The sequence below is a fragment of the Fusarium keratoplasticum genome, chromosome 14 (genome assembly GCF_025433545.1).
Source record: "Fusarium keratoplasticum isolate Fu6.1 chromosome 14, whole genome shotgun sequence".
NCBI classification, from domain to species: Eukaryota; Fungi; Ascomycota; class Sordariomycetes; order Hypocreales; family Nectriaceae; genus Fusarium; species Fusarium keratoplasticum.
Genome location: NC_070542.1, coordinates 176,047 through 190,879, shown reverse-complemented (window position 1 = coordinate 190,879; position 14,833 = coordinate 176,047). Strand labels below are relative to the sequence as shown.

Sequence of the window (14,833 nt, the reverse complement as noted above, 5' to 3'; positions counted from 1 at the left end):
GTATGTATGTCTTGGTTTAAAGAAGAGTCTTTTGAAACTACCTTGTATATACCTAGATAAGACCATTCACGTCTTTTCTGAAACCTGAAGCGCAAACACATGCGTGCATACTGCACATGCTGCTGCCGGGGCCCTCCAGATGACAGGCCGGGAGCGGGATGACCGTTCTTCACCGTGCCCACATGTGGAGTTGGAGAGCCAATCGCGGCACTTGGTTTCGGACTAAGATTCCGAGTCTTGACAAGGGTGTCGCTGAAATAAACAGGAGACCAAGTAGTGGCGGGCGAAATATGCTACGCGGCATCAGATTGACGTGTCTCGACGTTTATCAAAGTCGATAGGAACTGGTAAGAATTCGGGGTTAATTTAATTAATTAATTATTAAAAGAAAAAAAAAAAAAAAAAAAAAAAAAAAAAAAGCTCACTTTCCAAGACAAGTTTCCTCCTTTGTGAACATGGTGACGAGCGTTCATCTCATCTTGGTGGTGGAGTAGATATAGGGTACCCAGGGGATTAGGTAAGCGAGTTACGCAACCCCGGGGCCCCATAGGGACACGCCTAGGCGCGCCTCCACTCGCGAACGCGTAGGCGTGCAGATTATGTCAGCCCTCAATTTGGCTTAAACCCCACAGTCGCAGTTTCAGGGGCTCCGTCTGTTGCTGCCACTGCTGAACACAACTACAGTCTCCAGGAGCGGGCTTCCGCTATGGCCCAAGCAACATTTCCTGATGATGTGCTCCCGCCGGAGGGTACATACGATTCACGAGAGGCTCTACTCGCAGCTATCAACGAATGGGCAGCACCCAGAGGATACGCATTCATAACTGGGAGGTCTTCGCGATCAACTAGTGGAAGGCAGATTGTTACATACGCATGTGATCGGTGGTGTCGTCCACCTAGCGCCTCAAAAAGATCGCCAGCGCAAGACTACTACACGAGGAACCAATTGTCGGTTCTCAATCATTGCGAAGGAATCCCTGGATAAGGCGACCTGGTCTTTAAGGCATCGTCCAGACAGCCGATTTTCCTTACACAACCACGAGCCAAGCTGGCACAAATCGGCTCATCCAGTCCATCGGCAGCTCTCTGATGCGGACAAGTCAACAGTCAGCCGCCTTACGAATGCCGGGGTAGCGCCAAAGGATATCAGGACTTATATCCGTCAGAACTCGAACACCATTGCAACCCAGCAAGATATCTATAATCGTATCGCAGATAGCAAACGAGAGCTGTGTGAGGGACAGAGCACTATACACGCCTTTGCTAACCAGCTGGATAAGGAAGGGTTCTGGAACCGGATGCAGCTTGATTCAGATGACCGAATCACGGCAGTGTTATTCGCCCATCCAGAGTCATTGGCATACCTCCAGGCTTATCCAGACCTACTTTTCCTGGACTGCACATACAAGACGAACAAATATGGGATGCCACTCCTTGATATGATTGGCGTTGATGCCTGCCAGCGATCCTTCTGCATCGCCTTTGCATTCCTTAGTGGCGAGACTGAGCAGGACTACCTATGGGCCTTGGACCGGCTCAGGTCCCTGTATGAACTCTGCAATACAAGGTTTCCATCTGTTATCTTAACAGACCGCGATAAGGCTTGTATGAACGCCGCAGAGATCTGCTTTCCATCTTCAATCTCGCTGCTATGCCTATGGCACGCGAACAAGGCAGTCCTCCGCTATTGCCAGCCGACATTCGTGCGCCACCAACAAGGATCGGAGGCCTATCAGCAGGGTCTGAGCGATTGGAGTGAGTTTTTCAACCACTGGCACTCAATTATGAAGTCACCAGACGAAGAGGCCTTTGATCAGCGCGTACAAGAGCTTGAAAGGCGCTACCTACCGCAATACATTGAAGAGGTTGGCTATATCAAGGCCAATTGGCTCGATCCATACAAGGAAAAGCTGGTGAAGGCTTGGGTTGATCAGCACCCTCATTTTGGTAATGTAGTTACCTCGCGGGTTGAGGGTATCCATGGGCTCCTTAAGAGCCACCTCAAGAAATCTACGCTGGATCTCTTCGAGGCTTGGAGGGCTATGAAGCATGCGCTTCTTAATCAATTAGCCGAACTGCGATCCAACCAAGCGAGACAGCAAATGAGAATACCAATTGAGCTCTCTGGATCACTATATAGTGCCATACGTGGCTGGGTATCTCACGAAGCTTTACGCAAAGTTGAAGAACAGCGGAAGCTGCTCTTGAAAGGAAAAACCTGCCTAGTTGCACCGGCGCATTCTCTCGATCTCACGGCCTCCCTTGCGCCCATACTCTCAAGGCTCTACAAGAACAAGGTCAAGCCCTTCGCCTAGAGCATTTTCACACGCATTGGCACCTCAATCGCCATGGTGTTCATCAGTTACTACTAGAGCCTCGGCATCGACCTGATCGAATAGCCGCCGGTTCGACTACTGGTAGACCGCAATCAAGCACCCAGAGAGAGCCAAGTGCATTCGAGGCAGTTCAGGCAACAGTACGGCCAAAGGCACAACCCAAATGCAGCAGATGCCACCAAGTAGGTCATAGAATGACTTCAAAGGCATGCCCTCAGCGATACGAGGAACTTTTTGCAGTCGTCAGCATCGTCGGCGCAGGTAGGGGGCAATGCCAGCGGCGTTGCCGTCGGCATTATCAGGGCAGGTACGACCAGTGCCGACGACATCTTCATCAGCACCATCTTTGCAGGCAGGGGGAAGCTCTAAGACCAATGTCTTCAGGGTCATCAGGGCAGGCAAGGCCAATCAGGGGATAGTGCTAGCTGCATTGTTGTTAGTATCGACGACACAGACAGTACAGTGCCGGCAGCATCATCATCAGCACCGTCGGCTCAGGCAAGGATGGTGCCGGCACCTAGGTATGATGACCCGCGGGCTATCTATCAGAGATATGTTGCTGCTCGAGATGCCTGGTACAAGGCGCAGCCTCGTGGCAGTATTAAAAACCAACCAGCAATATCGGAGGGCGCTAGGTCTACCTCTGCGGTATGACAAATCAAGCTATCAGTGGTGTCTCGATTGGAAGCAGATGGGCAAGCGCTGCGATACGCCAACTGGCTCTAGAGATTGGACTAAAGAGGAGATGATGGCCTACCTAGATTGGAGCAAAGCAGAAGATGACCGGGTCGAGGCTCAGGTAGCCACGGAGATGGAACGCATGCCTTTTTTCTAGTAGAAGAGGTATGTGTGATATTTGGGAGGCGGCAGCGGCAGATGGCGAGGCCCAGCAGGCTATTTATTCAGGTAGATAATCAACTATTCCTCACCGTTCGGGATCATAGGATTTTAGTACTCAGTAGTAGTAGTAGAGTTTATAGGATTTTAAGAACTACCTCAGAACTCGGAATTACAGCTGTGCGGGGTTTAAGCCAAATTGAGGGCTGACATAATCTGCACGCCTACGCGTTCGCGAGTGGAGGCGCGCCTAGGCGTGTCCCTATGGGGCCCCACGCAACCCCTCTGTTTATCACAGAGGGGGCATTATAACCTGTAACTGCGTCACTGCTGTAACCGCCTTGCGCACCGTAATTGCCTTATTTCTCCACGAATTGAGGTCTGAATAGCTTCAAATTAAAGTTAGATCTTATTTTTAATTGAAATTAACTATGCCTCGATTTTTAGCTAAAGAAAGCGCCGCTGCGGCGTGTGCGGCGTATGTATATCTATCCGGGCTATCCACGCCACCGATAACTTAGGCGAACCCCTCCCTAGCTAAATATAGCATTAGTAATACCGCCGCGCTTTACTATATAAATACCTCCCTGACTAAGAAATATATATATCTATTAAAAGCTAAGAAACCGCTACCTTCTAACTCTAAAGGAGAGACTCTATTAGCGCTAACTAAGCCAAAAGAATAGGCTTTAGTAACCTTTATCCGCTTAGTTAAGAGTAGCGCTTTTATTATATTAAAAGCCTCTATTTATAACTATGCTAATTTCCTTTAGGGATATTAATTTAATAACCTATAGCCTCTTATATTAATATTATAGGTATAGAGGTTTAAAAAGTATTATTTAAAGCTTTAATATAAGTCCCTAAAGGTTTAAGAAGTTACCTATGCCGCCGCTAAAATAGATATATAATATATTAATAATTAATTTAAGGAATTTAATATCTTAATAAGTACCCTTAGTATCTAAAAATATAATCTTTAGAACTTTAATAAGACCCCCTTATAAATTAGGTAAGTAAATAATAGCCTAAAGCTCTTTTTTACCTAAATAAAATAAAACTCATAGATAATTATCTTTTAGCCCGGGAATAAAAAGTCTTTAATATCTATTAATACTATTAGTATAGCTAAGAGGTTAATTCCTTTATTTTTAATACTTATAGCAAAGATATTATTAGAGGAATATATATATGCCGATATTAATAAGCGGGTTATCCTTATATTTATAGATATAAGTTATAATAACTCTTATTAAGCTATCTAATAGCTATAATACTTTAACCGCTATTTCTTTATTATTAGTAAGACCTTTGCTAGATCTTTTATTAAGGAGTAGTTTAGCTACTTAATAACTATTACTAAGTCCTAATTTAATAAGGAATATATATTTAAACCTTATTACTAAATTAAGAAGGTATTAACCTTATATTAGCTCTTACTAATAGACTTTTTTTCTACTTATAAGGATCCTAAATTTATCTAATATTATAAAATATTTAATATTATCCTATATCGCCTCTTAAGTTATATAAATTATTATATATAACTTCTTAATATTAATATCTATTAATACCTTAAAAATAAATAAAAATATACTCTTAGGGACTTTATAATAACTAGCGGTATATAGATCTCTTAATTTAACTTTCTAAACTAATAGAATTATATATATATAGCTATATTTAAGGCCTATTATATATATATTAGCTTTAAAAGGTTAGGTATCTTTCTTATTAACCTAGAAGTTATCTTAGGTCTACTCCGCTAGCACGCTAAAGAATAATAAAAGCCTCTATTCCTAGTAATATTAAATAAGGATAAGGTAACCCCGAGGAGAATTAAAAAGTAACTCTCTAATTATTCTATTTAAAGGTTTATATCCCTCCTTAATATATTAATATAAAAGGTTATCTAGAGCGCTAAAGTATATATTAATCTCGCTATTATAACGTAAAAGTTATAAGAGAATATTATTATATTATAGAAGAACTATATATAACTTAAGGGATACTATATATAAAGTTAATACTAAATTAAGGGCATTAAAAATAATACTTTTACTATAGGAGAGTTAAAGCATATAATTAAAGCACGAGAGGAAGAAGACTAGAGACTAGAGTTAAAAAGGCTAACCTAGTAATAAAATAATATCCTCTAGAGACTTCGTGATAATAGCCGGCTACGCCTCTATAATAGCGCGGCTATAAAAGTAAAGAGGGAAAAGGCGGCTATAAAAATAGCCGCGATAGCTTTATAAGAGGCTAATCGCTAGAGAATAATATCTAAGACGGAAAAGGAGACCTTATAGAACCATAGGCGCCTTTAGATTAAAGCTAACGAGGAAAAATAAGACTTCTAGTATTAAATTTAGGGTTAGTATATTCTTAAAGCTATTCCCGAGGCCGCCGACTATTTAGCTAACCTTAATAAGGCTATAGCCTTACGAGAGGCGGTAGCCTTGCGAGGTTAGCTAGATAATATACCTAAAGATATACTCTTAGTATTATTAAGAGACTTAATACTATTATTACTCGGCAACGAGGAGGAGGATTATAATGATATTAAGGTTATTATAAATATATAGATCGAAGGATTTATATAAGCCGCTTTAGCGGCCAGAAGAGGGGATTATTCGCCTAAAAATAGCGATTAAGAAAAGGATCTATTACGCCGAGAAGATTAGGGCGGATTCGGCTATGATCGCGTGCCTAATAACTACTTAGATGACGAGAGGGTCGAGGCGTATATTATAGTGGCCGGGATAATAATTCCCGTGCCGCCGTCGCGGGCCTAAGACTAGGCATTATATTTACTTATACATAATAATATAGAAATAGCCTTAAGAAGACTTAAATTGATAGAATCAATTAATCAGATTAAGCGCTATTTATTAATAGTATTTTTATTAAGATTAGACTTTAATTCGTGGAGAAATGAGGCAATTACGGTGCGCAAGGCGGTTACAGCAGTGACGCAGTTATAGGTTGTGATGCCCCCTCTGTGATGAACAGAGGGGCGGCCTATCATTAGTCAGCCCCCTGGGTAAGGGTAGGAGAGGAGTATCGATCACGTCTCTGGTTCTTCTGCGACTAGACTAAACCAGCTTCGTTTTAGCGACATCTAACCCCGCATTCAGGACCCATACGACGTCTGGGGAAAGGGGAACGCACCTTGGTTGGACTGGGCTGTTGGCGTCCAAGCCAGAGCGCGCCAACTTTCCCCCCTTCCCCATCATCAATCAACATCCTCTGCGTCTTGAGGCTCAATTGCCTGGCATCATCTGAGCCGAGAATTAGACTCTGCCTGTCCCAGCCTGCTCTTTGCCATCTATTCTTCTTGTCCCTGTTGCTGCCTCGCCTCTCCCGCTCGCGCCGATGGATCCGAATGAATCCGCCGCGACAATCGAAGCGGTGCAACAGACGCCCAAAGGCAGCCAGGATTGGCCATGGATAATGCTCAAGGGCCACCGAGCTTGCCTTGAGTGCAGGAGGTAATATTCTTTGTTCCCCCGTGCGTCGGCATTTTGGCTGCATCCTGCTAACGCGTCTCCGGGTTCCTCATCACAGGAAAAAGACAAAATGTACGCCAACATCGTGTCGTCCTAGGCTTGCCAAGTATCATTGACCTTGGGCTTAGGTGATATGCGACAGCCCATCTGCGGGCTCTGCCAAAGAACCGGCGGTTCCTGTACGTTTCCCACCAAGAGGAAAACACCAGAGTTCCGTCGTCCGCCCTCTAAGAACAACAAGAAGCAGAAGATTGATTCCGACAGACTCGGTACCATGATCGCCGCTCACAATTGTAGAAGTCATCCTCTAACTGCTGACAACTTGCACCAGAGCGTCTTTTTGACCTGCTCGAATCTAGAGTAGCCGACGGGACAGCCTTGGATAAGCCGTCATCCCAGCATTCTGACGGCCTGAGGCCCTCCGCCTCTTCCCCAGGCGACGCCGACCAGAATGCTTCAGCTACGCCTGGCTCTGTCGCCGACACCACCGACCGGTATTCGGCAGACAATCAAACCTGCAGCAGATCGTCCGGGAGAAGCCCGCTCTCGGGGTCTTCTCATCGCCCGAAAACACCAGAAACCTTCGATCAAGCCAATCACGGCCTTGACATCCCGGCAGAGTTATCAATAGAACTCGTCCGTATTTTCTTCGACAAAATTCAACCCTGGCTACCATTACTTCACAAACCAAGGTTTCTGGCGCGGTTCATGCCTGACGAGTCAGGCGTGACCAGGGCTGCGAGTTATTCCACCGAGGAGGCGCTCTTGTTGCACGGCGTATTTGCCCTGGCTGCGCGCTACTCTAACCATCCTTATCTTTGCAACCTCTCAACGTGGGAATGCGGTGCACAGTTTGCAGCCAGTGCTGTTCAATGTTACAAACGCCTACGAGCTGAAGAGGCCGATCCGAGCTTGCTGTATCTCCAAGGCTGTATCCTACTCGCTTACTACCAATACACTTCTGGTCCCAGTCACACAGCGTGGATTCTCAATGGCGTCTGCGTTCGGCTCGCGTACGATCTTGACCTCTGCAACATGGATGAGTGCCATGATGCCTCCCAGACTGCGTCGGCAGAGTGGGCCGACCTTGAGGAACGACGACGAGCATTCTGGATTGTCTGGGAGCTGGACACATTTGGATCAACCATGGCGAGGCGGCCAAGTGCCATAAATCGAAACAGAATGGCAGTGCGCCTCCCTGTCAACGACGAGGCCTGGTTTGCTGAGCAGCCTGTTGACTCCCCGATACTCGACTCGAGGCCAGGGGAGGCTTGGAAGATCCTCTTCGACTCGCCCAACCAAGACGAGCGCGCATGGTTCCTTTTGGCAAACTTCCTCATGGCCATATGCTACGACACCTATTCTAGCCGGCATGCCTATCCGCAGGAGCAAAAGGAACTCGCCGACTCGGTTACGTGCCTGAATCTCGCCATAACGCAACGCTTCGGTCTGGAAATCCACCCCATTCTATTCAACTCTGAGAAATTCGCCAAATCTAACTGGATCATCGGCATGCATTTAATGCTCATCACTTGCCGCAACTTCGTTTCTATGATGCAGGAATCCAGCGCCGTGGTCAATATACGTGAGCTTTCCCGTGTCGTACTGCACTGGCATCCTGAGTATGTTTCCCTGAGCCATCCTTTTCTTGCATGTGCCTTGCTTCCAGCCTCGACGCAACAACCTGCTCAAGAATCAAATCAGCTGCCTAGTGAGAACTGGGACGCTCATCGAGATCTGATTCAACTGATATTGACACGGTTTGCTTCTGTTTGGAAGCTGGGGTCGATATTAATAGGTGAGAGCCCCCCTCCCCTACTCCCCAGCATTCCCAGCAAGTATCATCAGCTGAAACAGGCCTAGACGTTGCTGCCATGTTCGATCGACCAACCGAATTGTCAGATCAGGAGCTTTCTTTGGTAAAATACTTTGCTATTTACTTCCCGCACCCGCTCACGTCAAAGAGCCCAGGAAGCATAAACAAAGCACAACGCACGGCTTCGGATGAGATCGTTGATGGAGGCAACTGCTTCGAGCCTGGAGAGTTCACAGACCGAGATATGGGGCTGAGCGACTTATCCGCAGATTTCTGCAGGGCAGAGAATGCCTTGTCTGGGCCCGTGAATGTGAACGGAATTGGTGATGATTTGGGGGAGATAACCTTGGACATGATGGACGATTGGAGTTCACGTCTGGAACTTGAGTACATTCGCGATGACGACCAGCACTTTAATTATCTGCAACTCTGAGGCCGTGAGGCAAATGACAGCACAAGGCTGTTAATTGATATCTTGATCTAAAACAGACGCTCTGGAGTGCCACTCGCTTGCTTCACAGCCACTAACCCTGTGCCTAAATACTTACAGCTTGGCCTCTCCAGAAGACGACGGGAGATCTGCAAACTTCCTGTACTCTGCGAGACATTCAGGGTTCGCTACCGAGTCAATATTGGCCACCCTGGACTTGCACACAATGGCCTTGACCACCATCTCGATGACCTTGCCATTGGACGTGCAGGGAATATCATTGACGTGAAGAATATGTGCGGGGACGTGCCTAGGGGAGAGTTGCTCTCTGATTGCCTCTTGAATCCGGCCACGGACCTGGTTGAAATCAGAGGTGCCGGTCTTGAGGAACAGCAAGACCTGCTCGTCGCTTTCGCCAGGGCGTCGCTGTCCAACTGCGATGCAGTCTTGGACCTGGGGGAAATGATCTACCACGGCGTAGATCTCGGCCGTACCGAAGCGTATACCTTTATCACAGACATCAGTACCCGATGGCGGATTTCTGGGGGGAATGGTGGAAGGGGAGCCCATACCTCCAGGGTTGAGAACGCCGTCGCTGCGGCCAAGAATGGCGTAGCCGCCAGTGGCAGGGTTTCTCTGCACAAAGTCACCATGACACCACACGCCCGGGAACCTGTCAAAATAGGCCTTGCGGTACTTTTTGCCGTCTTTGTCTCCCCAGAAGCAGACGGGCATGCTGAAGAAAGGAGTTGTGATGACCAAGTCGCCCTTGTCTCCAGCATCGTCAACATTTCGGCCTTGATAGTCCCACACTTGGACGTCCATGCCTAGCTGAGGCGAAGCGAGCTCTCCGTCGTGGATGGTCGATAAGAAGTTGCCACTGAGAACTATGGGAGGGTGTTAGTTTCTCCACCGTATTGGACTAGGGGCACACCTGCTTCCGCCGACGAGGTCTGTTCCACCGGAGCCGCTGAATAGCCCCACGTAACTGGGCATCGTGTCTCTGAACCAACGGGACGTTTCTGCCGATAAAGGAGACCCGGAGGAAACGACCAGGCGGAGGTTCTGGAGGGCCTCGGTCCTCTTGAAGCCGGACTGTTTCAGGGCGTTCAGAAGCTTGGGACTGGTTCCCCAGTGAGTCACCCTGTTGTCCATCCGTCAGCACAGCGAGGCAGAGTTGGCAGCAAGGTGCAAACTCACCCTTGCTCCTCCAAGAGATGAATCTGAAACGCCGCGTTTGGATACAGAGGGCTTCCATCGTAAAGAACGATGTGGGAGCCAACGCTTAGAGAACCTATTAAGTAGTTCCACATCATCCAGCCTGTCTGGAAAGGGAGTTAGCTTCCTTGGTGTCGGTCACTTTGGACTCGAAGAGAGTCCTCACCGTCGTGTATTGGTAGTATGTCGACTCGCTGTTCATGTCATTGGTGAGAATGAGCTCTTTCTTTTGTTGAAGGAGAGCACCGCCGCCCGAGTGACAGATGCCTAGAATTCTCTGGGTCAGCTGATAATGCAGATGGCTTGAGGGAAAGGCGTCTCATCCCACGAACATTTCGGGGCTCCCGTGGTACCAGACCTACAAAATGGTCAGAAAGAACGGACACCTGGCGTAGTCTCATTATCCTTCCCCCCTTTCTTGTCGAGAGAACTCACGAATACAAGATGTAAATGGGGTGATCAAATGGCACCTGCTCGTACCGCAGCGGAGACGGCTGCACGTCAAGAAACTGGTTCAATGTGATGCTGTCGACCATGCTGTCAGTCTCGCTCAACACGGGGTCTTCAACGGTTAGAGAAAGGCTCACCAGCCAGGGTCTGAAAGAAGCGAGCCTGTAATGACGACAACCTTTCCCAGCCCAGGAACACGCTTTCGCAAGTGCGTGAGGGCCATGGTAAGCTTCTCATGCAAAATACGCCGCTTCCCGGCGTAAAGGACCTCTGTATCTACGAAAATCATCTTTGGTTGAATCTGGGCGTATCTGCTGACAATGCCTGCAGCCCCCATGTCGGGCGCCATGGAGGAGAAAATGGCCCCAACCGCGCCCGTGGCGAGAAGGATGACCACGGCCTCGATAGAGTTGGACAGGACGCCTGCATAACGCTCCAGTCTCTGGTCAGTGGGTGGGCCTTGCTGGACGCAGTCTCATCGCACGCCTGGGAGTCACTCACCAGCAACGCGGTCGCCTCTTCCTATGCCGGCTGCCCTCAAGGCGGCCGTGTATAGAGCCACCTGGCTATGCAGCTGTCGCCAGGTCAGGTGCCGCCAGTGCGTCCCAGCCTCACGGCAAGCAGACACAGCGACGCTGTCGGGATGAGTCTTCAACCCCACAGCCAAAATGTTCTCTGTGAAGTTGATTCGTGCCCCGGGGAACCACTCGGGTCGAGGCCACACATTGTTTATGCCGTTGGCCACCTTGTCCGGGGGGTGGCTGTAAACAACACCACAGAAAACCCACACTACTTTTGCAAAATCCTCCAGATTCTTCACAGACCATTTGTGAACGTCTTGGTAGGACTGCAGGCTGACCCTATAAGCTCTGTTGACGTATCGCCGAAAAGCGTCAAGCCTCGTGACGCCAGGGAACGGGTGCCTCCACGCGCCAGCAGATTCGTCTTGCGCTCGGGGGGAGCCTGTTTCGGGCGTTATTGTCATCTCGAAGGAATGTTAACAAATCGATTGTTGTTGGATCTTTGCTTGCTGTCTGGCAGTGCCGACGAGATTACGTGGTGATGAGTACTCCGGATAAGAGCCTTCAATGCAAAGACGGCGGAAAATATATCGAGCGTCAATAATTATCAAGGATCCCACCGAGCCGTCCATCAACGGACATGTCTCTGAGCGGGAGATGGCTTACCGAGCCATCGTCGCAATGGTTAGCCTGAAGTTTTCCAGGCACGGTGATGGCGACAGCGCCGCGGTTGACCGTCCCCGCTAGGCCAGCTTTGCGACCAATGAGGACCAGCGACTGCCAAGTCAAGTCAAGCAGAGCATTGTGTGGCTGTTCAAAGGACGGCATTGGGAGCCGGAAAGATACACAGTCGAGGTATCCGTAAAGGTCAGTCAATCGATTTCAATGTTGCTCTGGCAACCCTGACTGTGTAGTAGAAGGCCGGGTCAATACCAACTGATCTTGCGTGTGTCAGCGGCCTGATGTGTTCTTTGTTATAGTTGAAGCCCGACCCTTGATGGGATAATTGAGCTAGAAGACGGCGCCAGCGGCCCAGAATTCTCTGATGTGTTTATGTGATGTAGGTACGCAAAGGCACGAGTTTGTGCCCCCGGGCGTGGTTTCAATGTACGGCAACAATTCAAGACATTTTAAAACTACTCTTCTTATTGCAAAGCGCTCAAGTGATGTACTCTCTATACGCTCTCATCCTGACCCATCTCACTCTTGCAAGTAAAGCTGTCTTTGGGTTGCCTGCTCAAGAATCAAAGCGCATGCGGTTGGATATTTTACCCAACCCGTCCACCTCGACTTCGACAATGTCTCCATCCTTGAGAAACGAGTTTCGGAAAAATCCAACGCCAGAAGGCGTGCCAGTCATGATGACGGTTCCCCGGCGAAGGGTCGTTCCCCTAGCAAGGTGCGCGATGAGCTGGCGCACCGACCAGATCATGTCGCCCGTCGACGTCTCCTGGACAACCTCCCCATTGACCCTGGTCTTGTAATGTAGGCTCTGCGGGTCAGGCACCACGCTTGGAGACCAGATGGCAGGGCCGATGGGCGCAAACCCGTCAAAAGACTTGGCATAGCAGTATTGTCCTCCAGAGGCAGCCGGAAGCTGGAAGTTCCTCGCCGAGACATCATTCCCAGCGGCGTAGCCCAAGACACAGTCGAGCGCGTCCTTCTCCGAGATATTCTTCACGTCGCGGCCGATTATGACACAGAGCTCCCCCTCATAGTCCAGCTGAGCTTGGGCGTCGGGGTGCACATGAACAGGGTCATAGGGTCCGGCCAGAGCGTCGCTCGGCTTGGTGAAGATGACGGGGTAGGTTGGAACTGTCAACTATTGCGTTGTGATTCGCTGATCAGAAATCTTGATGCGTGTTTTGCCCATTTCTATTACTCACGTTTGCCTCGGCTGCGTGCTGCTGGTAATTCAACCCAACGCAGATGATTTGTGGTGTGCTCTCGAGCGGACAAAGTAGCTATCATGAAGCGGTTAGCAATGTGCTCTCGATCTCGACCATCAATCACCCCGGGTTCGGACCTGGGAAATGATCTTTGTCTGTCCGGTCTGAGTGAAGCCGCTCCAAGGATTGCCCGCCAACAGCGACACTGTGTGACCTTGGCTGTCATCGGACTTGACGAGGTCACCGTATTGGAGCTGACCGTTCTCCTCGAAGCGAACAAGGTGATTGAAGCTCATGATGATGATGGAAATAAGTGTAGAAAGGACTGCGTTGGATTAGCCTCAAGGTCAAAGACAAGCCGTGACCGAGCAGGGACAAGGGCGTCCCTAGTAGTCTACAGATGCCAACTGCCGGCCGCGCCCCACACTTCGGCGTTTGAAAGTCGGTGCAAGCGGCAATGCCGGGGGACGGCCGGATGCTGCAGAGATGGCCGGAGTCTCCGAGATAAATTTGTTGAACAGTCGATGAGAAAAGGGATGTTTGATGCGAGATAACGAATGTCACTCTCAGCATCATCAATTGCCTAGGTACTTGAGTTGATTGTCATTTCTTCTGGCAACTCAACGTCTCTGCTCAACATGTCCTCTTCACCAAAGATCAAGGTCGTTCGCCTTGCCCATGTGCACTACCAGCACCCGCAGTTGGACAAAGCCGTTCAGTTCCTAAAGGACTTTGGCCTCTTCGAGGTCAAAAGAGTGGGTTCACGCGTCTATTTTGCTGGATTCGGGGTCGACCCGTACATCTACATCGCTGAGCAAGCTCCTGGCTCTCGCCGCGCCTTTATTGGAGGCGCGTGGGTCGTTCACGCAGAGAAGGACCTCCAAGCTGCGGCGGCCCACCCTGACGCGTCCGGGATCACGGATGACGAAGGCCCCGGAGGCGGCAAGATTGTGAGTATCACTGATCCGAACGGTTACCGCATCAGCTTTGTCTACGGCCAGAAGCTCAGAAGCGATCCTGCCGTTGAAGAGACGGATCTGATTGTTGGAAGTGAGCCCCCGGTTCTCAACCTGGCACTCGAGAAGCCCAGGCAGGGGGCCTTTCGCAGGTTCAATGTCGGCCCGAGCCCTGTCCACAAGCTTGGGCACTACGGCTACATTGTTCCCCAGACTGTCTTCCAGAAGACGTTTGACTGGTACACGAGCTTGATCAATGTTGTGCCCACAGACGCCGTGTTTGATCCAAAGACGGGTGAGGATGCAACCTGCTTCATGCATATCGACCTAGGCGCAACCTACACCGATCATCATGTAAGTGTCTTCTCCCGCTGCTGATCAAGAACCTTTTGCTCACCGCGGCCCAGAGCTTCTTTCTGGGTTCCAATCCTACAGCAAAGCCGGCGTTTGTCCATCACTCAAGTTTTGAGATCAATGACATGGACACTCAAGCCCTTGGTCACAAATGGCTGTCCGAGAAAGGCTACACCAACTGCTGGGGCATTGGCAGGCATGTTCTGGGAAGCCAAATCTTTGACTACTGGTGAGTGCTATAACCTTTTCCCTATACCTTGGCTGGACCCTGCGCTGACAACTCGTCTTTGAAAAGGTTCGACACCTCTGGCAACATCCTCGAACACTATTCAGATGGTGACATAGTTAACAAAGACACGCCCTACACACGGTCTCCCGAGGCCCCCGACTCGCTGTATATTTGGGGTCCAAATCTTCCGCTTGGCTTCGTGACCGGAAATCCTGACGATGCGAATAAGGAAGCTGGGCCTCCTCCGCCAGCGCCAGTGGCCGCATGAACGGAGTAGGAGTTGCACGT

General features: G+C 49.1%; 3 protein-coding genes and 1 pseudogene across 4 annotated transcripts, besides 1 other annotated feature; 2 read left to right on the top strand and 2 right to left on the bottom strand.

The window, feature by feature from the left end:
• Window positions 1-7,390: 7,390 nt before the first annotated feature.
• NCS57_01470000 (Fungal-trans domain-containing protein) lies at window positions 7,391-8,545 on the top strand (the record flags this gene model as incomplete). Its single annotated transcript, XM_053064293.1, has 1 exon — window positions 7,391-8,545. One exon carries the CDS (start codon window positions 7,391-7,393, stop codon window positions 8,543-8,545), a length of 1,155 nt encoding a protein of 384 aa, XP_052906177.1.
• Window positions 8,546-9,042: 497 nt separating this feature from the next.
• On the bottom strand, window positions 9,043-11,945 carry NCS57_01469900 (uncharacterized protein; the record flags this gene model as incomplete). Its single annotated transcript, XM_053064292.1, has 10 exons — window positions 9,043-9,815; window positions 9,861-10,072; window positions 10,129-10,253; window positions 10,313-10,413; window positions 10,479-10,504; window positions 10,582-10,671; window positions 10,734-11,019; window positions 11,098-11,357; window positions 11,456-11,559; window positions 11,784-11,945. 10 exons carry the CDS (start codon window positions 11,943-11,945, stop codon window positions 9,043-9,045), a joined length of 2,139 nt encoding a protein of 712 aa, XP_052906176.1.
• Window positions 11,946-12,354: 409 nt separating this feature from the next.
• NCS57_01469800 (uncharacterized protein) lies at window positions 12,355-13,302 on the bottom strand (the record flags this gene model as incomplete). The annotated part of the gene is made up of 3 exons (XM_053064291.1): window positions 12,355-12,939; window positions 13,004-13,081; window positions 13,144-13,302. The coding sequence occupies 3 exons, from the start codon at window positions 13,300-13,302 to the stop codon at window positions 12,355-12,357; spliced, it is 822 nt and encodes a 273-aa protein (XP_052906175.1).
• A 291-nt stretch (window positions 13,303-13,593) lies between these two features.
• On the top strand, window positions 13,594-14,813 carry NCS57_01469700 (annotated as a pseudogene). Its single transcript has 3 exons — window positions 13,594-14,316; window positions 14,370-14,545; window positions 14,612-14,813.
• Window positions 13,594-14,813: a sequence feature.
• Window positions 14,814-14,833: the final 20 nt, after the last annotated feature.